The 24,903-nt window shown below is 39.7% G+C and overlaps 5 protein-coding genes and 1 non-coding gene across 6 annotated transcripts; 4 read left to right on the top strand and 2 right to left on the bottom strand.

Moving 5' to 3' along the window:
* Positions 1 to 546: 546 nt before the first annotated feature.
* LOC141814657 (ethylene-responsive transcription factor ERF039-like) lies at positions 547 to 1,501 on the bottom strand. The gene has a single exon (XM_074702593.1). It carries the CDS (start codon positions 1,471 to 1,473, stop codon positions 856 to 858), a length of 618 nt encoding a protein of 205 aa, XP_074558694.1. The 5' UTR covers positions 1,474 to 1,501; the 3' UTR covers positions 547 to 855.
* A 2,401-nt stretch (positions 1,502 to 3,902) lies between these two features.
* LOC141814655 (O-fucosyltransferase 30) lies at positions 3,903 to 7,048 on the bottom strand. The gene is made up of 2 exons (XM_074702591.1): positions 6,597 to 7,048; positions 3,903 to 5,517 (listed from the first exon to the last, which is right to left on the bottom strand). The coding sequence occupies exons 1-2, from the start codon at positions 7,034 to 7,036 to the stop codon at positions 4,440 to 4,442; spliced, it is 1,518 nt and encodes a 505-aa protein (XP_074558692.1). The 5' UTR covers positions 7,037 to 7,048; the 3' UTR covers positions 3,903 to 4,439.
* A 2,764-nt stretch (positions 7,049 to 9,812) lies between these two features.
* On the top strand, positions 9,813 to 10,695 carry LOC141814656 (uncharacterized). The gene has a single exon (XM_074702592.1). The coding sequence runs from the start codon at positions 9,871 to 9,873 to the stop codon at positions 10,660 to 10,662; it is 792 nt and encodes a 263-aa protein (XP_074558693.1). The 5' UTR covers positions 9,813 to 9,870; the 3' UTR covers positions 10,663 to 10,695.
* A 1,363-nt stretch (positions 10,696 to 12,058) lies between these two features.
* Positions 12,059 to 12,198, top strand: LOC141815728 (small nucleolar RNA snoR77). Its single transcript, XR_012600599.1, has one exon. It is a non-coding gene; the product is annotated as a small nucleolar RNA snoR77 (small nucleolar RNA).
* Positions 12,199 to 16,536: 4,338 nt separating this feature from the next.
* On the top strand, positions 16,537 to 18,578 carry LOC141815385 (GATA transcription factor 7-like). The gene is made up of 3 exons (XM_074703334.1): positions 16,537 to 16,752; positions 16,841 to 17,200; positions 17,307 to 18,578. The coding sequence occupies exons 1-3, from the start codon at positions 16,594 to 16,596 to the stop codon at positions 18,078 to 18,080; spliced, it is 1,293 nt and encodes a 430-aa protein (XP_074559435.1). The 5' UTR covers positions 16,537 to 16,593; the 3' UTR covers positions 18,081 to 18,578.
* A 1,409-nt stretch (positions 18,579 to 19,987) lies between these two features.
* LOC141815386 (uncharacterized) lies at positions 19,988 to 21,454 on the top strand. Its single transcript, XM_074703335.1, has 3 exons — positions 19,988 to 20,579; positions 20,737 to 21,076; positions 21,304 to 21,454. Exons 1-3 carry the CDS (start codon positions 20,010 to 20,012, stop codon positions 21,363 to 21,365), a joined length of 972 nt encoding a protein of 323 aa, XP_074559436.1. The 5' UTR covers positions 19,988 to 20,009; the 3' UTR covers positions 21,366 to 21,454.
* The last annotated feature ends 3,449 nt before the right edge of the window (positions 21,455 to 24,903 follow it).

Here is a 24,903-nt window from a genome sequence, read left to right as displayed (position 1 = left end):
TGGAATCCAGACATAATTTAAGAGTGATGGAGGAATAAGAGACATTCATGTCATAGTTTGTAACTATTTATGTAGTGAATATAGTAATTCTGACTAGCCAAAATTGTTAGATCTAGTTGGTTAGGTGTGACCAGTCACAAAACTAAACAATTTTTACTTTTGGCTGGTCAAAATTATTGCTTAGGTGTATGCATTAGACCAGTTTGATGATCGATCTAATTTTTTAAGATAATAATGTAAAGGTTGAATTAGAGGTGGATTTGGTATAAAATAAAATGAACAAAGAGAAAAAAAAATAACACATGCCAAATTGCAGAAATGAATTAAGAGCATAAAAATGTGTTAAGTGTGAGAGAGAAAGGAGAGGTTAGCTTATGAGCTTTTGATGTCAACATAAGCACTGATTAAAGTGCTTTTGCTTTGTTAACGTCTTTTGGCTCCATTAACACACAATGCTTATCCCCATCTCCGCTGTAAGATAACACACGTTAACCAACCGGATCCCTGCTCGATGCTAAAAGATTATTGTACTGTTCATGTTGCCAGTGCTTTTGTCACCATCTTGTTTGGAGAATTAAAGAAGTTCCGAGTCAGGAATTTTGACAAACACATAATTCCAGAGCTTGACTACTCACACTCAGCTACAAGGTTCAAGAGTTGGAAATTCTACGATTGTTATTGGTGCATCGATGCCTCGAATCGCATCGACAACAGTGATTTTCCAGTTCTTTGTTGCAGGAAAAGGCCAGAGATGGCATTTGGTACAATTCGATGCAGAGCTCTGAGTTGTCGGGAAGCTTTCGGTTGATCGCTTCGCTGTTCGCACCAGGAGTTGTGGCAGCGTAGGTTTGGAATTCAGAAGCACTCCCACAGGAATGGCTCCTCGATCGGGAACTCCGTCCCAATCGAGGAATAGTGGTCGAGGAGCAGATCCGGGAGGTCGAAGACCGTCTCCTCGTCGCCGGTCTCGGTCGGTGGGATGGGCGGAGACTGCGAATCCGGCAGGAACGTCGCGGCAGCGGCGAGAGCGGCGGCCGCCTGGATATCCTTGGGTGCGGCGGTGGCGGGGCGGGGGAGGGCGGCGGCGAGTTCAGGGAAGTTGAGGTGGGCGGCCTGGCCCTTTACGGTAATCGCGGCCACGTCGTGGGCGCGCGCGGCCATCTCGGCGGTGGGGAACGTCCCGAGCCAAATCCGCGACTTCTTGCGCGGCTCGCGGATCTCCGACACCCACTTGCCCCAGTTCCGCATTCGCACGCCGCGGTACAACTGGTGCTTCCTGTCCTTGCTCCGCTTCTTGGTTTCTTCGGTGGCGGAGGCGGCGATGGCGCAGCGATCCCGCTTCTTGGATCTGGCGGCGGCGGCGGCGTTGGCATTAGAGGAGAGCGGCGAGGCATTGGAGAAGCAAGAGGCTGTCATCGATGAGGAGGACGCTTCGTTCTCAAGGATGATGCGAGGAAGCAGCTCTACTTCCATGGGAGAACTGAAGAAGGAAGCTCGAGAAGGAAGCTCCTTAAATAGCAGTAATGGAATGGCTCTATATGTATTTCTAAAATTGTTTAGAACTAAAGCAAAATAGTTTGTTCTATTAACAATGTGTACGATAATATACTTTTTCTAAAAAAAAAAAAAAAAAAAAAAAATAGAATCCGTCATCTTAACTGTTCCACATGGTCGGTCCCACGATCATCTGTGAAGAGGTAAATCAAGAAACTACAGTTGATCACGACTCAGAAGGGTATTGCCTGATTTCGTCAAGATTCAAATCCTTGTCCTTTTCTGTAAGTCTGCTGCGTCGTAACCAACTCAGCTAAATAATTTATTCTATAAACAATGTGTACGACAATATACTTTTTCTGTAAAAAAAAAATCCACGATCATCTGTGAAGAGGTAAATCAAGAAACTGCAGTTGATCACGATGCAGAAGGGTATTACCTGATTTCGCCAAAATTCAAATCCTTGTCCTTTTCTGTAAATCTGTTGTGTCGTAACCAACTCAGCTAAATAATTTATTCTATAAACAATGTGTACGACAATATACTTGGTGGTTGGGGAGATAGTTAATTAATTAAAATTTGAAGGTCCCATTTTGCAGAGTGACAGCGTCTTGCCCCTTACAATGTTTAAACATTTCACCATTTACAATAATGATTGAAGTTTAATAGTGTTGAACCGCATGTAGTTGCATGGTTCATTAAGACAGACTTCACATGCCAACCTACATTATATAAAATCAAAACCATTTATGTATTGTGTTCCATGTGCCCCAATTTAATTCACTGGGAAAATTATATACTTCTTTATATTTGAAGTTTTTAAACTCTTGTTAAAATCTAAAATCCAGAAATATGAGCTCTCTATTATTGTCTTCCAATGTAGTTTGTTAGGAGTAATATCAGTAAAGTCATGTCTCACAATAATGACTCCATAGTGGACACTTTGCCTAATCAAATCAAGTCACATGCATGCTATCAATCCCCTTTGATAAAGAAATTTATGATTGAGGGGAAAATAGTGTCTTTTTTTTTAAAAAAAATAGAAAAGTAAAATCTGTCACCTTAGCGGCTCCAACGATTGGTGCCACGATCATTTATGAGGAGGTAAATCAAAAAATTATAATTGACCACGACATAGGAGAATGTTACCTGATTTCGCCAGACGAACTATTGTCCTCTTCTGCAACTCTACTGGGTAGTGTCTTTCTCATCCAAGCAATCGAAATCTTAGGAATCAATATGAACATACTATGTATCATATTGACTATGACATTAGTTTTTGAGTGATGGCTTTGCATGATTAGTTATAAATCACAAATTGGTCACATGTACTACATGAAGGTGACTACGACGTACTGGTCCAAGATGCTCTATCTTTTTTCAATTTGGTCATTTTTAAGCATGGAAATTACTACTCAATCATGTTATGCTATGTATAAAATGTCCAAGTCAAGGAGTTAAGCAAGTGGGATGGTGTGCGACAGTAACATGGGAAAATTTTCATCCATAAATAATTAGAAATGTGTAATCAGTTTAACGAGGAAGGATAAATAATTACTAATTAATTCTTAAACGAGGATTAAAAAGCTACCAGACATGAAATGTATTCAATTTTTTTTCTCAATATGCAACACGATAACCTATTTAAAACAGAAATTATTTTGAGACATCAGTGAAAAATTATAACATCCTGCTATTATCATTTGATTTTCCTAAATATATTTCCACAATAGAAATATGAAATTTAAGTGAATTATGCTATTCGATCTTTTGACTAGTTTAGCATGATATTTGACCAAGATCTGGCCCACCAATTATAAATCTGATGGGGTATGGTTGAGTCACTTGACAACGACCAGATTTATTACGCTTTGCCACCTAACCGAACTCATTATAGTGACTTTAAATTATTGCATGAATTTATAAATTAATAGATCAATAAATGATCCAATTATGCGGGGAAATCTAGATTTATTTAATTAATTAGTTTAAACTGTTTTTTTTTTGTTAGTGGTCAAGAAGAAGACGACGAGATGGAGCCTAAGTAATATGTCTGAAAGGAGAAAGATACCTGGCCATGAGAAAATTACTGCTGAATAGGTTGCATCAGAGCATCTGGTTCATCTCCTCTTCAAATATTAACTTTTCATGAAGCAGTCTCCAGGGATTGGTGATCCAGCTCAATGTGTGATAATTGACCCTTCCACCTTGCAGGAAACTTTGTCCAGGATGTTAAAATGATCCATAGAAAGCATAATCAAAATTTTTAAAAAATGAACAAATGCACTAAATTTTCAGGAAATATGAGAATCGTACCCTGAATAAAAGCTCCATGGATCTAAAAACGATCATGATAAGAAAATACACCAGAAGGGATCAAACAAAGCAATTAATAAGGTATACCCAGAAGCAATTGGAGCTGAAGCACCGTCTCTTTCTATAGCTGAGGAAGTTCTATGGAATATGTACAACACACCGTGATAACAATAAACCAGATTAAACTAAACAACTTATTCAGCTCCAGGAAGCAAAAAACAAAAAACAAAAAACAAAAAAAGCTAAAGCAACATTACTTTCCATAATTGAGTCTCGTCAGATTTATAATATTCTTAGAACTAGACTTCAACATATCCCAATCAGAGTTCACAAGAAAATGCAGCTTTAACTGCAGCCAATTGTATTCTTCTCAAACATGGAACCAGGCATTGTGAGAATTTTTCTGCTCTATTGAGGGTAAAGAAAGCACTTGGCTTCATTCAGACTACAACAAATGCATAAAAGGCTAAATAAAACTGCCTCAGATTTGTATGTTGTCCACATACAAGTATATTATATCTTTCCAACTTCTCTTCAGGAATGATTACATCCAGATGCTTCTTCAAAGTTTTGCTCTGGAATCAATTATGAGAAACTTCTCTACTTAAAAGAATGATGAAGAAAAAATTCTACGATTTGCAGGCATTGTACTTCCTCATTAGCTCAATGTTGTCTGCTATAGTCGAACCTGCAGTGCCCACAAATCCTAATGATGCACAGCAACAAACTGATTCTTGTATGTATAAAAGAATATCCGGTGTGAACACTGGGTGACAACCTTTCTTCTTATTAAATCCATCATAATTTCTTGGAAGGAAACTAGACCTGATGCCATGTTCTGATGCCATTAGTCTTTTGCCAGCCTCTACAATCAATTGAGAACCTTCATCCAAAACATGCAGTTGATATGAAGCATCTTTTGCAAGGTCGTCTAAGTAAGTGCCAGTCCAATTAACAGTAGGTAGATCTGTCATCAGAAAAATATGAATTGGATCATGACCCATATTTTCATCAGGTTTCAAATCTATGGACTTCAGCTTCTGCTGGACAGCTGAAAAAGTAGTCTTCCAATGGTTCTTAAACTGCCCATCCAACAACCTAAGCTGGGCACACATAAAAGGCTGCTTAATACTGTTCAGAGCAAACTTCTTTCCAGCAGCCATGATTTCTGGGGTAAATGGAAGGTACTCAATTTCCTTGAGCAGAGATTGTACATGATTATCTCCTTGTACATCATGAATATCAATATACAGCTCTGAATCTTTGTAAGGTGCTGAGAAAAGTGTGCCAAAAGCCAGCAGTTTGGACATTTCAGCTTCAGATCCAGGTCCAAGACCTTTACTTATATCTCTACGCTTCCTAACATATGAAATATTTTTCTTTATTTGTAACTCCTTGTCAGGCTGGAATGAATCCAATATTTCTCCCTTGCTCTGAAGATATGTCCAAACTGTTGTCCTACAGTCATCTTCTACAGCATACACACACTGGTTATCCTTACCCTGCAAACCAGATAACAATGATCTGCACTGATCAAAATTGCCAGTTATAGCTCTGTCGGCAGAAATGGTGCAGCATAAGTTGCCAGAGCAAGCATGCTCCATGTTTAATCCACACCATGTTGACAAAAATATCCTAAAATCTACTGTTCTAACCAAAGATGATGGCAATCTTGTTAAATCAATTATGTCTCCCATTGACACATACCTGAGAAAAGAAAAGTATATTTCTACAAAAATGTAAGGCCAGCAGTGTATTGAAGGAAAGTAAAAGTCATCATATAAAGGTAAAATATATTAGCATTGACCTACAAGCTAACAATTATTCATTAGCCACCAAGAATGAGTAACTTTCAATTTTCTTTTTGACTGCATCCTTGTTCCACCTTTAATTCAAAAGGGTTATCAGCTAGGGAACTGAGAGAATAGCAACTGGATTATCTGTATGCTCTACGGAGCAGTTTGACAAGAGTAAACGACTCTTTACAGGATTCAAGGTAAAATAATGTCCTTTGATAGCTTCAATCTTGATACGGTTAAATTCTTATACTGTCCTATGAGAGGTAAGGCTTATGTTCACATTTACTTCATGGCAAATTGTATTTAGATCAAGGCCACTTGGAGTCTTATTCAATCAACTTATTGAGTCATTCTTGTAAGTATGGTTTATTACATTATTCTCATTTATGCTGCACTAGAAATCCATCTTTGATGAGACTAGAATTTCTTGAGCTTTACATTTATAAGACATCTCTTTTCTACAATTTCTTGTCAGGATCTTAGCTAATATAAAGGAGAACTACAGAATTAAGCATAACGACTGAAGCATAGGTGCAAAGGATTGGGTATTGGTAGGATACTCATACATCTCGAAATTTATGGATGACTTAGGCAGAAAGACAATTGTTCCAGGAAGCACTACAACAATGGATAGAAAAACAAGCTGATTGCACTATTGAAATTTGAAATATGGAACTCATAATTCCAAATGTAGATTCTACTTTCTAACAGAGGAAGCAGACAGTAGCTTGTGTATGTGGCTAGTCATTGCACATGCTCTACACGCGCCATTCAAAATCAGAGATCAACCCGTTATCGATTGCGCTCGATAGACAAATGAATGACGTAAAACTCCATGATTAGCGCTTGCCGAGAAATAGTTTGATGCGTATAAAAAACAATTACTGTTACATGAAAAATCTTACTCTTATGCAATGTAAATTTTAGTGCTGATAATTCCTCAACATAACAGAAAGCAAGCAGGCAAATCAAATTAATTGTCCGCACCTTCGATCCCGAACCAGATCCATGATGTGATCAAAAACCCTCGTGCGGAGCTCCGTCGGGCTGGTCACCCTGAATTTGGGGCAGCTACCTAGGGCGACGGCGTGGTGGTCGAGCACGGGAGGCACGATGAGGGTACGGTTGAGGATGGCGGCGAAGAGGATGGCGTTCTTGAGCTCCGACAGCTGATTGCTGAACCCGCTGTGGGGGGCGTACCATAGGAACCGCTCTCCCAAGGGAGAGACGCCGCATTGGTGCGATCGGGCGGGAGCAAGGGTTGCGGAGGAGGAAGCGGCGGGAGAGGAGGAAGCGACGAGGGATCCGAGTAGATCGGAGGTCGAGGAGAGGCGGAAGGCGAGGAAGAGGGCGAAGAGGAGGAGGACGGCGACGGAGAGAAGGAAGAGGGGTTTGCTTCGCGGGCTTCGCTTGCGCCACCGGCTCATCGCTTGCGGCTCTGATCTATAACCGTGATCCACTCGAATCGACCGCTATGTAATAAATACCATTCGAAATCGAATATTATTAAGGAAAAGTCGGTGTAAAAAAATATATTTTAAATAAATTAAGATTTGAAACTATCTTGATGAATTATATTCCAAATCATATTACCGTACCCTAACTCGTCATCGGAAATGTTGCTCCGCTGTAGAAGCTCAACCAAGCGAGTCGCCTTCTTGCTTCCTTAAGCCGATCACAACTCGGAAGGGAAGGTACCAAGTTCGCCGGAGGGGAGGGGAGCTGACAAGGTTCACCGTGATGGCATTCAGCAGAGCAACGCGGCTGTGCTTCTCCAGTTCATCCCGAGAAGTTCTTCGTGTGCCCTTGTTATGCTGCAGGAACTCTAGCTCAGTCAGTTCTTAAGAGGTGATTGCTTTCCCCCTCTTTGTTATCATGTGGTCGTTTAATCGACAAACTATTCATGGATTGACATTCATTCATAATCATGGAATTTGGGAAGACTATAGTTTCAAGGATAAAAAGAGCATGAATTGTTGGATGAGATGAAAGATTGATCCTAATCCCTGATTTGCATTCACTACTACAACTTTGGGCTTGGAATTTTCTGCCTCTCGCTCTTAATTTTGCTATCAGCTTGATTTACATTTCTCAAACTAATGCTTTTTCATCCAGATTTTGCTATGGCTTTTACTTGCAATCACTCATTCCTTTTCCTTTTTGATCGCATGGCATCTTTGTGGTTGCACTTGCTCTTGATTCCAAGAAAAATTGTTCTTAGCTTTAATTCCTGACCACCGATTGAAAGTTAACTTTAACTTATATCGAAGAAGTAATGCTCTGTGATTTGCAGCTGGTGTTCTCAAAATCCTCAGTCAGAAGAACCCTGTCGACAACACTTTCCTTCAGTGAGGATCTTAACATGCCTACTGCATCGAGAATTTTGGTTCTTGATATTTTTATCATAAACCTCCTAAAGGATACTATCAAATGGAATTCTAGTAATGAAGAGGCTTTAATTATGTTGTTTCAATTAGCAAATGCTTGATGCTCTCCCTCCCCTTCTCTCTGGCCAGACATCAAAGGAGAACCTTCTGACCTAATTGCCATGCACGAAGACAAGGAACAATATGAAGGTAACATCCATACTGTTTTGTAAGATTTAGTAGTTGAGATGATGTGGTGAGCTTCCAGTCGCTGATGTTCTTAACACAAAAAAGTTGCATCCATCTGCACTGTCCTGCCTCGGGACACGAGTGGTAGTCTGTCTGATCAAATTGCAGTCGGTTACAGTGCTGCTATTGCTCCATGCTCACAAGAAGCAATAGCGAAAGCCAGCCTTGCGCTGTCAACCTTTCTTCCACCACAACTTGTCGCATCTTTTCACTGGTTCTTCCTGTAGTAGTAAATCACTAGCATGAACAACTTAGATGTGGAAGACAGTGTTTCATGTTCACCAACATAGAACAGGAACCTTAGCCCCCTATTTAGGAGCTTCATTTTCCATCAAAAATTAAACTTTGTTCCATTTATTTATTATGGTGCATATTCGTCCTAGTTTGAGAATTGATATTCCCCAGTACATAATGTTATAAGATATGTTGAAATAAGAAACATCTCAACTTTAGTGTACATTTTATCACTATTCTCTCTTGGATACGAGAGGCATAAGAGAAGAACCCAAGTCATCTGGGGGTGAAGTGTGTCATTTAACTTGTCCTGGACAACTTTTCTTAAAGCCATGTATCTTTCTCCCTTCCCAAACTCCACGTTCCATCATTAATTCCATTCAGCAACTGATGTCATCTCCCACACTTCAATGTCGCATCATCATAACCTCCATTCTTTCCCTCACTGTGAATGTCTCGACCCCAGCAAGCCTCGGCCACTTTAGTTCGTGGGCAAGAAAACCTGGAGGGAATGCACGGGGCTGAGCAAAGAACACAACGATGCTAAAGCAACGGAGGAGGAGGAGGCGGCGGCGGTGGTGGTGAAGCAAAACAGCTAGCAGCTCTCCTTGTCCATCACGTTTTTTGCTCAGTGTGTCAGTGAATGAATGCTTTTATTCCTCTTCCATTTATGGTGCCTTGATCTTGATCTGTATATGGAAAATGACTCAGAAATCACCATGCTCATTAAAAAAAACATTTATTTTGAGAATTATATAAATGATGGAATTAATCAGTCTATAAATCACCTGGTTACTTTTCAACTCCTTAAAGCTATATCCCAACATTTTGCTGAACATTCTACGAAAACCAACACTTTCCTATATGCTTTTCTTCCTTGTGAAAGTTGCATTAATCACTCTGTTCTCTTAGCATTTATCACCATGTTCTTTCTTTTACCTGTCTTTTTTAAATATCGCGTGACTGTGTGGGTTTTTTTTAAAGGACTGCACGAGAATTAATAACCATATCACTTTCAAATGGCAGCAAAATGATGACAGCAGAAGAGACCAGGGGCTGGGTTCTTGGTGGCCTTTAATTCCATCAACTGTCCGACTTGAATTTAGATCATGATAATAAATAAAATGCATTTTATTTCAGAAGACTAAAATTTTGTCAAAAAAAATGACAACTCTTGCTATAATAAATAATTTAGCAAAGAGAAAATAAATGAATTACTGCAATTTACAAACAGGACCACCAACAAATCGACCATCTAATAAAATAAAATAAAATAAATGAAAAAAAGAAAATCTCCTCTCAACAGTCATCACATATTCACATCCCCAAATCAGTCCTTTATCATTCATTTCTATTCCTTCTGCTTCATTCCCGTCGTAGATTCTGGCACGCCGTCAGTCGCCGTCCGTCAAATGCCGACGGCGTGGATCAAGTCGCTGCATTGCAAGAGTAACGCCGTCGACGACGTCCTCTACCGCTCACGCTCGTCCTATTCCGACAAGAAGTCGCTGCTCTCCTCCGTCTCCTGCGCCAACTCCTCTCACGTCGTCCAGGACAGCGTCGCGCGCTCCTCCTCCACGAAGAAGAAGCCTAAGTCTGAGCCCAAGCGGAGCCCGGCACGATCCTGCCCCCCGCTGGCTCCGGCCATCGTGCTCCCCGGCCGCTTCCCCTCCCTCTCGGAGCTCCCCCGAGGCCACTCCTCCCGCCGGGTGGTCGAGATCATCTTCACCTCGAGCTGGTCCCCCGACGCGGCGTTCCCCGGCGAGATCGAGATGCTGTTCAGGGTCCGCAACCCGGCCCGCACCGTCGCCCGCTTCGAGGAGCACCGCGCCGCCGTCCGCGCCCGGTCCGGCGCCGGCGACTCGCGCTGCGCCGCCGACGGGAACGAGATGATGCGGTTTCGCTGCGGCGCAGTAGTCGGCGACGCCGCCGCCGCCGTCGCGTGGTCGTCGGCGGAGCGCAAGGCGGACGGAGTCCGAACCTTCGCCGGAAGCGGAGGCGCACACGAGAGCCGCCTGGGCGGCGGCGGGGCGGGCGGGCGGCGCGCGATGCTGGTGTGCCGGGTCATCGCGGGCCGAGTCAGGAGCGAGTTGTCGCCGGGCGCCCACTCGGCCTTCGACTCGGTGAGTTTAGGGAACGGAGAACTCGTGGTGGTTGATCCGCGTGCTGTGCTTCCCTGTTTCCTCATCATCTACAAACTCTAATCTCAAAGCCAATTATTGTTCAATTTCCTCTAATTTTCCTCACATTCTTCTCATCTCTCTCTTCCGCTCTAACTCAAATGACTGTAAAAAAAAATCTCTCTCTCCCTTTTTTTCTTTCAATGTTTTATATTATTCTTGCCTTGAGTGTGACCATGGAATGGAATAATTTGGCTAGTCCTGTGATGTTTGTCATCTAGTGTTTGATGTATATTTTTAGTTTTTGAATGGGGACTCTGTTCTTGCATTCCCAACAGATAACCAAAAAAAACCAAAGATTTATTAGTGATGCAACTAAGAATTTATTCACTAGAACTATTTCTGTTTTTAATTTTAAAAAGATAATATGTTAAGAAATATTATATTTAATAAAGATGAAGCGAACCTTTCGACCTTTCAAAAACTAAAATAAGAGGAATAGAAAATTTGATCTCAAATTATTCACTTAAAAATCAATTCAAATTATTGTTTGTTATCCTGCCTCTCTATCTTCAGGCTACAAAATCCAAATAATCGTATTGCATGCATGCACTACCTTCCATTCAGAGAGCTGAGAGCACCAGAGCTGTGCTTCGTTTGGTATGCATAAATTTTATGTTTTTCAGGAATTTCAATGTTTGCTTCACCTTCTGCGCTAAAAGTTATCTAAATCACTGCTTCAGCAATGAGCTTGGCTTTTATATTACTGCTGCTGCAGCTGTGGCTCCATGAGTCTTTGTTAATTGTCATTCACTGATGGTCAATTGGTCCATGTGTTTGTATGCTTTTAAGTTTTTGTTTCTGACATTCATTATTAGACTCCTGCAACGTTTTGGTTTTTTACTGTCTTTATGTTGAAGACATTACTGAGTTGTGGGTAATACTCATGCAATATTACAAGAGAGGCAATGTCTATCTCTGAAAATACTCAATTACACAGTCAATATATTTCTCCTTTTTTCACAATGAAAAAAAATATTACATATCCAATTTCGTCTCCAGCATGTTTATCTTTTTCATTCTCTGTCTTTCTTTTATGTGCCAATTTTAGTAGCATTTTAGTCACATATATTTTAATATATTTTTTAAAAATCAATTATTAAAATATTTAAGTAATTTAGATGATAATCTAAACAATTATTATAGCTTTGGTTATTTTTGAAAACTTCACCATTTTTAGGTCTTATCAGACGTCACGCTGAAGGGCAAACTAGTCTTTTCGTCAATTTCCCAGTCTATATTAACACACGCCAACTAGGGTTCTTCCCCTCCTGTCCGACAATGCCGTTTTATTATCCCCGTTGCTTCCACCGCTCTCGCCGGCGGCTTGGCGCTTGTGTTTCACGGTCAGATTAGTTTTCTTTCCCCTTTGATGTCTCCGTCTATTTTTTTTCTCTTGTTTTCGATCGAGCAAAGAATCAGGCAGCCTCTTTGCCTAGAACATAAACAACTATGGCATCGGCGGTGTTATTTTGCTCGGATAATAAATCAAGCTACGGCTCCTTCAGATCGGCGGAGAGATCCTCTCTTTGATGTTGATCTAGTAAGCCCTAACACATTTCCCCTTCGTTTTTTTTGTTCAAGTTTGTTTTATTTCGCGTTCTCCGATTCAACTTCCATGGAAAATTTATAACTAAACGTTAAAAATCGACTCTTCATCGGAGATCGTTTCTTTTTCATTGTGTTCTTTTTTCTGTTGTATTTAGAGAGAAGAAACACATTTACTCTTACGGCCATTGATACTTCGCGATCAAAAGCTCCTTCGGGTTCCCATTTCATTCATTTGATAAATTATAATAATATATAGATAAATGATTTATTCTTTATTTTTGTTTCTTAATCTTTCTTTTTACTGTTTATTACTCCATTACGATGATTGTCTACTTGTTTTTTTATTTTAGAAGATATACGAATTTTGAATAAAATGTTGTTTAAACAGTTTGAAATGCAGTAGGAATAGCACTAAGTTACAAGTATTTTAATGTCGATTCTATCCTAAAAGTTTTACCTGGTTTCCAAAAATTCCAAAAGCAAAAAATAAGTGAAAAAAATATTGTTAGCTAAAGCAAAATTAAATACTCTTTTGTACAATTGTTTGAAAAAACACTTTGAGCAAAATTAAATACAATGCAGCTGACGAGAGCCCGTTAAGAGCCCATAGGCCATTAACCCCCTTATTTTATTTTATTTTTATAATCAAGATATCTGGATTTTAGACTCAATTAGTCTTAAGAGGTAGAGTACCTTCCCTGGTTCACCATTAATCCAATCTAGGATAAGTAGATTGGGTCGAAGTGTCTTATCTTAAGTGGTAAGTATGGAAACGTATGTTGTTTGAGGCTTCGGATTTAAGTCATTTTAGTAATATGTATTTGTTGACTTGCTGTTTTGATTCAAGTCATCTTAGCAACATATATTTGTTGGCTGAGATACTGTTTCAGTAATAGACTCTTATCAACATAGTGGTACCGTATTTTTAAAAATCTTCTTATATGGGACCCTTTCGGTGGTGGAGTCGGTTATTATAAAAAGTTTATCCAATATAATTTTTTCTCTCGGGGCATAACTGAGTTGGTTATGACGGAACAGATTTGTAGAAGAGGACAAGGGTTCAAATCTTATGAAGTTGGGGCCGAGGAATATATTTAGTCATAATAAGTAGATCCTTGCCTTGGGCTCAATTAGTACGAGTTTCACCTTTAACCCATTTATCTCTTTCAGTGCACACGTTATTGTCGTGGGATCACGATCTATGATTAAATTTGTCTCTTTTTAGTATAAGATCAGATTCCATCTTTTTTTTGTTAAGGTAAGGAGGTAGAGTCAATGATAAAAAAAGATTGGGCCTTGCCTTGTTATCTCAAAATTAAAAATTATACATTAAAAAATGCTCAAGAGAGTTTTGGTTTAAATAGGAATTTATCGTTCAGGTGATACAGCAAATATGTGAATAGTGCACACACTAATCACATCCTCTCATCTCATAGTTAATACTACCTCATATTATCCATTTTGTGCTATTATTATTATAATATTGATATATTTGAGAAGCTGATTGATAATATAGATAGTGTGCTTGATAAAAAAATTGATGCTAATTTAAATTTAACTTTTTAAATAAATAAATAATCTAATTGGTGACATTGAAAAGTAAAATAAATATTTTGATATTAGACAGAGACACTACGATAATAAAATAAAAGGCTTCATTATACTTTGAGATTAGGAACGTTCTAATAGTAATCAACTCTATCATGTACTTTGGAGTTCTAAAATCACACACACACACACTAACCCTTTCCTAAATCTTATCAAAATTCTCATATCATTATACTTTTAAGTTTTTTTTTATTGGGAATATAAATATTATTTATTAAAATAAAAAATATGTGCGTAAATAATATCATATTGTTTTTTCTTAACGTCTCACAACTTTTTTTTGATTATTTCTTTTCCTTTCATTGACCATTTAACTCTCTATTGTTCATACAAGGGTTAAATTTACTTTAGTTTCTTGATTTATTTTTTTATAGATGATCACTACATAGATAATTGTAAGATCGATCATGTGAATTGTTAGAATGATAAATTTCATCTACGTTATTTTAAGAGTTGGATTTACTTCAACGCTTTATTATATTTTATTTTGATGATCGATAAAATTTTTTTATAAAATTGAGTCAGTCACGCTAAGATTAATTGACGTAAATGAGGTATATCTAATGTCAATTAAAAATAATAAAAAATATATTAGAGTTAAATTTATAAATAAATCAGAAACATCATTTTGAGTACCTACGTCTAGATTTTATGTATCATCTAGTTACATGAACTATTGAGCTTCAAATGTTGCTTGTTGTTTGAGATTTTGAGTTCGAATCCTCCTAGCAACATATATTTGTTGACTGAAGTGCTATGTGATTCAAGTCTTAGCTCGGTTAAGGTGCTATTTCGGCAGTATGCTCTTATCAACCTAGTGGTACCATGCTTTCAAAAAATCTCTTAAGGGGTTTTCTTAGGTATCTGTCATAAGCGGTGCACTGTAAATGCTAATGTGAATTTTCAAATATAAATTTTTCACGATGTTCCTCTTGTCTCCAGAATCATCTTTTTGCAAAAAATCAGAATCTCTTATAAGTGATTGTATCTTTAGTTATTAATCTTCTCTTCGATTCTAATCCATTATGAAAAATAAGCGTAAAATAATAGCAATAAAAATATAAAAGTATTTATAAAAAAAAGTCTGAGGGGCGAGATTAAATTTTATGTCATTTGTTCGATTATATCCAAGTAAATCGAAGTTTCATATAATTTTACAATTATCCTTTATATTTTTGCCGTGGAATAAATTACGTAGTGTATTTTTTTTTATAAGGATTAGGAATCGAGGATAAGATTTAATAACAAATAAGAATCCAAGGCAACGAGTTGGGACCCACGCCGCTCCCATTGCGTTCAAATTTCGAACCCTTTGACCTCGGTCGTGATCTTCGGGCCCCATGTCAACCAGCCAATCAGAGGCCGACTCGCCGGGTCCGAGTGTAAGTGAACCTTTTTTCTGACATAATCCTTAAGACTTTCGAAATCAATAACTAGTCCTTATTCTTTCAAAAGAGAATGAAGCTGGTGCAAATGAAATATCTGCCATTTCATAGATTAAATTAAAACAAAGTGATTTAGATTCAAAATTTTAATACATAAATTTATGAATCCAGCTTTAGTTTATATACTAAGTTAATTTATTTGGTTTGTTTTTTTTTTTGGAGCTGAACTTTGTTATAAAAAAATTAGTGTTAATCCATTTTTACCTAAAAATTATTCATTGATTTTTAAAAAAATTAATTTACATTTATTTTAAATTTACAGTTTGAAACAACAGGACCAAATCAAAATTGGAGTGAAAATTTTTAATTATCTTGTTAAACCCGAAGTTAATAACTAAGAGCCAAATGATGCAAATCTCGACAAAATTAGAGTTTTTCCGAGAAAAATAAAAGTTTAGGGGGGAAATTCGAAAAACCTGTGAATTGACTCCTAAACCACTTTCCCTGTCTGCCATATTTACCCTTGCGAGAGCCTCAAATGACGTTTCTGTCCTTCCCAAAAGCGCCACGGTCCGGCGACCGCACCGAGGCGGACTGGACCACTCCTCGCTTGTCATCTACGGAACGAATCCTCGTCCGCGAGCGCCAACTCACCCAGGGGTGTTACCGTCAATTCACTAGGTCACGTGGAATCCCAACTAGAAAAGATGCTTTGACGGCTCACTCGCGACGCGAGTCGCTGCGAAAGCGCCTGAAATAAAATAAAATAAAATTTCGAAAATCAAAATTTCCACCCCAAATTCCTATTCCATCCCTCGCAAGTCCAGTTAATTACCGGAGTCCCAAACACAGAGAGAGAGAAAGAGACCAACATGGCAGACGATATGATAATACAAAAGCTGGCCTTGTTCCTTTTCATTTTTAATTAGTTATCACTTCTCTTCGGCTTCAGTAATTATGACGCATGAGCAGGGAGAGAATTGGAATTTCGAGTTAGTTTGCAGGGTGTAAATATAGAAAGGAAAAGGGGTTTTCTTGCTAAAAATACGTAGAATTTGGTTAAATATGAAAATAAAACAAATTCATTTCCCTGGGTGGGAAAAAGCCAATGCGTCGGTGGGTCACTCGAAAGATATGGACCGTGGGGAGTGCATCGGAGCGGATATAGTGTTTGTTGCACCTGATCGTCACTCGAAATTTAGAAAGTAAAAAATTAAAATTAAAAAAATAGTAATATGTTTAATCCTTCCTTTATTTTACCATATTTTTTTAGAAAATGGAAATTGTTTTGAGAAATGGTGAAGAAGGAAGGAACTGATTTAAAGGTGGGAAAAAAACAGAGGAAAAGGGTGGATGAATGAATGGGGTTCTCGGGGGGAAGAGACAGAGCATTTGTTAAGAAAGCCATTCAATGATCCGAACGCTCTTCTCCTTTTTCTTCCCCCTTCTGCACCTGCCTCTCTCCTCTGCAACCCTTCTTCCACGCCTCCTCTTCCTCTTGCTCTTCCCCCTTCTTCTCCCTTTTCGGTTCGGGCATCTCCCAATCTCGGTTGTGTTTTACTTTGCTCAGGTGGGCGGCTAGACGGGGTTAGGAAAGGCGGAAACTTTCTTCGTTTTCTCGGCTTATTGGTCCTTCTCAAGGTGTGGCTGTGTTGCAGGTTGAGGAAGGAAACTCCATGGAAGGGCTGAAGGCGAGTTTGAGGCTGGAGAGTTCGCAGACAGGACAGCAGCAGCAGTTGTTGGCCGAGGAGACGAGTTGGGTTGTGGAAAGGTGGAACCTTTCCGGCGAGGGGTTCTCCGTTGACGATCTGCTGAACCTTGGTGAGTTCGCGGACAGCGAGGTGGAAGAAGCGGAGGTGGAGGAAGCAGGAAGGGAATTGAAAACCGAAGCTGAAGCGATGGGGAGGGAAACGAAGAAATCTGGCTCGGATTCCTCGCCTTCTTCCTCGTCTTCTGGCCTCACCGTCGAGCTCCAGGCGCCGTTGCCGCCGCCGTCGCTTTCAGACATATGTCTCCCTGTGAGTTACTTGTGGAGAAAAGAAGGCAAAGTTGCAATTTTTATGCTTGAACGAGTGGGTTTTGATGGATTTTGAGGTGTAATTTTGGTTTGTTTTCTGTCTTTAGGGCCGTGATGCTGTTGAAGAACTGGAATGGATGTCCATGATCATGGACGACTCCATCTCGGAGATTCCGCTGCCGAGCTCCGGCGTTCCACCACTTTGTCTGCCTCAGGCAGACGCCCTGAAGGAGAACCGCCAAGCCGGCGCCTTTGTGTCACAGCGGGAAAGCTTCCGTCCCTCTTTAGGACCCACCGTCTGCGCCTTCTCCACCGAGGCCATGGTTCCCGTGAAGGCCAAGCGGAGCAATCGCTCCCGTGGCGTCACCGCCGCTTGGTCCATGTCCGGTCCGCTCCCCTTCGCCGACTCATCCTCGTCCGCCTCCTCCGCCTCCTCGTGCTCATCGACGTCCTCCTCTCCCCCATGCCTCATATATGGCCCCTCCGCCGGCGCCACCGAGGAAAGCTTCCTCCTTTACGACCACCCCTTGCCGCCGCCGACGCTGCCGCTGCCAACGAAGAAGCACAAACCGAAGAAGCGCGGTCGGAAGCCTAAATCCCTGCCATCCTCCTCTGGCCCCTCCGGCGAGCGGCGCTGCAGCCACTGCGGCGTCCAGAAAACGCCCCAGTGGCGCGCCGGCCCGCTCGGCGCCAAGACCCTCTGCAACGCTTGCGGCGTCCGGTTCAAGTCCGGCCGCCTCCTCCCAGAGTACCGCCCCGCCTGCAGCCCCACCTTCGTCAGCCAGATGCACTCCAACAGCCACCGCAAGGTCCTCGAGATGCGCCGTAAGAAAGAGGCCGAGCTCCTCACCGCCGCGGCGCCCCCGGTTGCCTCCTTCTAAAGTCCGTCGGTCCCTCGCCATTCCACTCGCCGGCGTGCACGTCTGACCTCCATTTTGGCAGCGGTCTCTCTGTAGCGGATTAGATTGCGCGCCTCTTTTTAGGTAGCTGACTCTCTTTAGGTGCTCTGTCTCTTGTCGCTCGCCTCTAGTTCTTCTTTCCCCCCTATTTAGTTTTTAGGCCATAATTAAGGGAAACTTTCCATTATTTTCGTGTGAGCTTTCACTGAAACAACCAGCAGCGAGAAAGATCTCCAGGAAGAAGAAGCTGCTGTGAGTTAGATTTTAGCAGAGAGTTCTTGTGCCCGCTTTCACTGAAACAAACAGCAGCGAGAAAGATCCTCAGGAAGAAGAAGCTGCAGTGAATTAGATTTTAGCAGAAAGAGTTACTGTGCCCTCATCGCTTGTAATATTTTCCAACCTCATACCAAGTTAGGAACAGGCAATCAGGCATCTTGTGATGGACTGCATTTTGCTTTCAATTGAATTGTTTTTTATTTATTTTCGTCCTTTTATATATTTCTTGCGTTGCGCTGAAACAGCATCTGCTAATGCTTTTGCTGCTGCTGCTTTGTTTCTTTGTGCAAACTCTTGTTCTTGTTTAGGATGTAGACGAAATGGATCAGTCAATCTTCGTTGTGTGTTCATTTTATTTTTCTGAATTTGACATTTGGAAAAAATTTTTGATGAAAACACATCATTCGCTCCCAACTCCTGACCAATCCTGACCTACTACTCCAAGCACGGTCGCAGTGATATCTATCAGTTCTGTCTCTGTCTCTGAAACTTACTCTACTGAATTGAGAGGATGCCCGCATGGTTTCATACCTGCCAAGCTACGTATTATACTTCTTCCTCTCGGCCAAGTTGTCGAGGTTTCGTTTACTGGCGTGTCAAGTCAGGAAGACAAGGAGGAGGCAAAGTCGTCAATCACTCTGTTCTTCACTCTCATTGTCATCCAGGAACACCAGGCCTAGAGAGACATTTTGTAAGGTGATGACAGGATTCATCCATCGTTATCCCGCTAAGATTGTGGTTTTAGATGGATTTGTCGAAGTACTAGATGTTAAAGTGTCAGTCATTTGAGAGAAGAGGAAAAGTTGAGATGGATTGGTACTAAGTGGTGACAAGCTCAGGATTTAGGGTTTAAGGTTTGGGGTCTAGGACAATTGTTGAATTGTAGTTCCTTCATTCATTCATCCTAGTTGTTTAAAAGGGTAATACACTCATCTTGATTCATCTAGATCAATTGTATGAACAAACATAACTATAATAAATTTGAAATCGTTAAAACTAACGATCCGAATTCGTTACCCATCACTATCGGTTAGCCTAAGCCTTCCATAAACCATCATCATTGTGAGCCTAATTTGGAGTGGCAAGGTAGATAAATATCCATTGACCTTTAGGCGCATGGCAATGGGCAAGCCATGTTCCATGGTGTGGAAGGCAAGCAAGAGTGGGGCCTCTCACTCATGCACCATCTTCTCTCCATATGAAACCCTACTTCATTGAATCACATGATTTTTTTTATATACGGATAGAATTAGAGATAAAGACAGGGGATGCTGCTTTCACGTGCACAGCACGTGTTCGGTTTGGCATTTTATTTTTAAATTTTAAATTTTAAATCTTGCACGTCATTGTCTTCTACTTGGCATTGGAAGTCAACGCGTGTCCTCTCTTTCGGCTGGTTGGTCGCGATAATTAAATACTGTAAATTAATCCCATGAGAATTCAATAAAGTAAATTTTAATACCATTTAATGCGTTAAGTTAAATGAAATCTTGAAGCCCATTATCTATATGGGCCGATTAATTAATTGGGCCGAATCCAGAAGTGGTCCTGAAGAATTCGCGCCTACGCTTCCACTCAAGTCTCCTCGTTCTTCTTCCTCTCGAATCCAATTCCCACTTCCACCGCCGCAGCAACATGAACCACCGTCCTCCTCTCCTCCTCTTCCTCCTGCACCTCGTCTTCCTCCCTCGCTCTGACTCCTCAGCCGCCTGCTCCACAAAGTGCGGCTCGCTCGACGTCCGCTACCCCTTCGGCACCGGCTTCGGCTGCGGCGCTCCCAACTTCTTCCCGGCCGTCACCTGCGACGGAGATTCCGATAGCAACCGACAGCTCACCCTCAACACCCACGCCGGAAAGTATCCCATCACTTCCATTTCTTACTCTGCCTCCACCGTCACCGTCGCGCCGCCGCTCATGTCTACGTGCACCGCCATGCACCCGGCCGGCACGCCCGCCTTCGGACTCGACTGGTCCGCCCCCTTCCAGATCTCTCCCGCCGCCTCCGTCTTCGTCCTCCTCGCTTGCGATTCCCCGCTCGCGGCCGCGCCGCCCTTCTGCGACCCCGCCGCTGAGCCCCGACTCTGCAGCTCCCTGCTGGCCTGCCCCGCCGTAGCCGCGATCGGCCTCCCGCTCTACGCGCCCACTAACACCTGCTGCGTCTACTCGCCGGCCGGCCTCGGCCCCAAGGGCGATCTCGACATCCAGGTGGATATGTTATAATTGGCAAACTAGTTACCCCCGTTTTATTGAGACGCCGCCCGTGCTTTTACGTATCGATTCTCAGAAACAAACTAATCGCCAACTCGATCACAATAATCGAAATCGTTTTCAATGGATTGATCATTAATCAAATAAAAAACAGAGGCTGCGGTGCAGCAGCTACGCGTCGGTGACGTCGACGGGGTCGTGGTCGCCGACGGACGCTAGCACGTGGGAGTACGGCGTGGTGCTGCAGTACGGCGAGGCAGGGACGTCCGTGGCGGAGGACGCCGTGACGGCGGAGGCGTGCGCGGCCTGCGAGGGGAGCGGCGGCGCCTGTGGGTACGCGCCGCCCAAGGACTACTTCGTCTGCGTCTGCGACAGCGGCCTCAACACCAGCACAGACTGCTACGGCCTCAGCGCCGACGAGCTCAAGGACTTCTGGTCCACTTCGACGGCGACGACGGCGAACAATCCCACTTGGACTGTCACTTCTTCTCGTGGTAATTAAGTTTATTATTCCATTAATCATATTTCTAAAATTATATATTTAAAAGGTTTTTTAATCACAATTTTGATGACTAATTGATTTTTCTTATTTTAATTACAAAACACTTTCTAATATTATTTTCCTCTTTTTTGCACAACTATTACGTAGACTTCTTTCCACATTATATTCTCGTGAATTATTATTATTATTATTATTCCTTCTAATAAAACCTTTTGTTAGGGATTCTTCTTTGGATGTTGATGCTGTTGGGTGGAGATGCTGTGTTAAAGAGAGGTAGCTAAAAGCCTTGAGTATTGGATACTTTTATTTGCTTTAGGGCTTCACTTTTGCTTTGTAGAGGTTCTTTGTAATCTTGATTGATGGCCCTTGAATTGAGCCTTGAATTTAGTTATCAAATTTAATTTCCAATCCTAATAAAAAAAACTCAATTGAAAGATCAAATTTAATAAAAAAAGAAGTTATTTCAGAGTTTATCATCTTATTTGTATGTATTGGTCCTAATACATTGGATTTTCAATTAATCAAATTTTTAAGGATAAAATTTTGATAAATAACATTTTCTCTATTCTTAAATTTTCTCTAATTTTTACTTTTTTATTTGTATCTGATTTTTCTCTCAAAAAACATGTTAAAGTAAAAAATGATTGGTTTGAGTTGGGTTGGATGTAAGAGGGAAATTGTGGACAAGTGTGCAACGGCCTGTTATCCTTCCACTGTTGAAGGAGGATGGGTAAATGACTGCTCTGTGAAACCAGCCTGGCCCAGTTCCCTCCTCTTTAAGGACTGAAAGAATCGGGCCTTCGCCCAATTCTTCCGGCCCGCCATCAACTTGGAATGGGCAGGCCAGCAATCGCACAGCTAAATCCACACCTCCACACCTAGATCCAACCAATTCATTCCAATTACCCACAGCCCCCGCTTGGGTTACAAGCTGACGCGACACAGCTCGGCGATAGGTGCGCGCACAAATGTCTATGTAACTGGGCGATTGTTCTTAAAACTACGAGATGTGGGACTAAAAGTTAACTTTTATTATTATTGAAAATGCATCTTATTTTAAGAAAATATCAAAAGGATGCCTTTCATATTTTTATTTTCAAAAATAACTATGATCATAACTACAAGTATAGTAGTCTATGAATTAGATTGTTATGGTAACTATTCATTGGCAATTAAACTATATTAATTGGTAAAACTTGGAAATGAGTTAATAATTATTATAAATTTGACGCCAAATTAAAAAGTTAAATACACTAAAAAAAAAAGATCCCAGTCAGTCTCATGGACTCAATTGTATAAAACAATAAAGGAGTGTAATATATATAGTTTTGTTACTTTGCATATTCCATATGGATCCGTGAGCAACCCCTGAATATCTGGTATTGTTTTTTTTTATTTTCATTTCCTTTAACCTTGCACACTCATCTGTAAATAATCCTTAACATCTAGTGTTTTTTTTTTTAATTTTCACTCTCCTAGTCTAAACACTAAATCTTAAATAATATTTATTTTTTTTAAAAAAATTAATATTATGTGTTCATGGGTTGCTGATGAATGGAGTTGTAAGGTTCACTATATTTATACATGGAGAGATTTGTTATCCTACACACTCATTCATGAGCAACCTATGAACATCTAGTGCTATTTTTTTCTTTTTTTATTTTCACTTCCTTTAACCTAAATACTAAACCTAGACCCTAAATATTAAATACTAAATCCTAAACTTTAAAAAAAATTAATACTAAGTGCTCATGGATGAGCGTAGTAAAATATTATCATATACACTCATCCATGAGCACATAATAATATTTTTAAAAATTTTTATTTTAGGATTTAGTATTTAGATTAAAGGAAGTAAAAATTAAAAAAATAAATAAATAATACTAGGTGCTAACAGATGGAAGCAATTCTGAAATCTAATCTAATGAAAGAGTATCATAGTCGCTATGCAATAAAAAGAAAATTATTGATTCCTTAAGAAATATTCTACAATATAATATGAACAAGTCATGGTATTATATTACTAAAGTTTTTATTGAGAAATATATTTAATTATTATTTATATGAAAATTGATTATGTATCTCACTAAATGTATGAGCATTATCTACCTACCTAAGATTAATTACAACCTTTTAATTTGTAGTTATAATCTCAACCTTTTTAACATATTTTAAAACCACATAGTCACTTTTTTTATAAAAAAAAAAAAAGATTGATTATTATAACACTATCCTCGTCCAAAATTGCACTCGATCCAATCACATCTCTTTTGGTCTAAATTAGCAATTAAATCAATCCAATTAAGAAACAAATATATATATATATATATATATATATATATATATATATATATATATATATATATATATATGTTCAGTTTTAAATTGTGAAATAGTTCATTTATTTCCTCACAAATCTACTAAGACTTATTGTGCAAGTTATATTTTATGGAGGCATATACATTATTTTTTTTATATAAAAGATGATAAAGTGCAAGGTGCAAAGTAGGCTTTTTTCCACATTATATTATCGTAATTAAATTACATTATTTTTCCTTGTAATAAAATCTTCTTGTTAGGGATTCTTCTTTGGATGTGCTAAAAGCTTGAGGAAGCGTTGGAAACTTTTATTTGCTTTAGGGCTTCACTTTTGCTTTGTAGAGGTTCTTTGTAATCTTAATTGATGGCCCTTGAATTTAGTTATCAAATTTAATTTCCAATCCTAACAAAAAAAACTCAATTGAAAGATCAAATTTAATAATAAAAAAAGAAGTTATTTCAGAGTTTATCATCTTATTTGTATGTATTGGTCCTAATACATTGGATTTTCAATTAATTGGAATTTTTAAGGATAAAATTTGATAAATAACATTTTCTCTATTCTTTACTTTTTTATTTATATCTGATTTTTCTCTCAAAAAACATGTTAAAATAAAAAATGATTAGTTTGAGTTGGGTTGGATTTAAGAGGCTATTTGTGGGCCTAGTGCACGGCCTGTTATCCTTCCAGTGTTGAAGGAGGATGGGTAAATGACTGCTCTGTGAAACCAGGCTGGCCCAATTACCTCGTCCGTAATGACCGGAAGAGTCGAACATTCGCCCCATTCTTCCAGCCCGCCATCAACAACTTGGAATGGGCAGGCCAGTAATCGCACAGCTAGTCCACGCCTTTAAATCCAACCAATTCATTCCGATCACTCACAGCCCCCGCTTAGGTTACAAGCTGACGCAACACAGCTCGGCGATCGATACGCCCACAAATGTCAATGTAACCAGGCGATTGCTGTTTAAACTACGAGATGTGGGACTAAAAGACCAAAACTTTGATTTGAGAGAGAGCTGCATAATATCCTATAAAAAATATAGTTATTTCTAAAAGTTACCTTCTGTTATATTATTGAAAATGCATCTTATTTAAGAAAATATCAAAAGGATGCCTTTCATATTTTTATTTTCAAAAATAACTATGATCATAACCAATACAAATATAGTAGTCTATGAATTAGATTGTTATGGTAACTATTCATTGTCAATTAAACTATATTAATTGGTAAAACTTGGAAATGAATTAATAATAATTATAAATTTGATGCCAAATTAAAAAGTTAAATACACTTTGTATAAAAAAAATAAAGGAGTGTAATATATATAATTTTGTCTGTACATCTATCCGTGAGTAGTCCTTGAGTATTTAATATTATTTTTTTTTAAATTTTACTTTCTTTAATCTTGCATACTCATCTGTGAACAATTTGTGAGCATCTAGTATTATTTTTTTTTAATTTTCACTTCCTATAACCTAAACATTAAATCCTAAAT

The sequence above is a fragment of the Curcuma longa genome, chromosome 21, assembly GCF_044706935.1.
Source record: "Curcuma longa cultivar G26 ecotype Majalengka, Jawa Barat chromosome 21, ITB_CL_G26_1.1, whole genome shotgun sequence".
Classification (NCBI taxonomy): domain Eukaryota; kingdom Viridiplantae; phylum Streptophyta; class Magnoliopsida; order Zingiberales; family Zingiberaceae; genus Curcuma; species Curcuma longa.
This window is presented reverse-complemented; position numbering and strand designations above follow the sequence as displayed.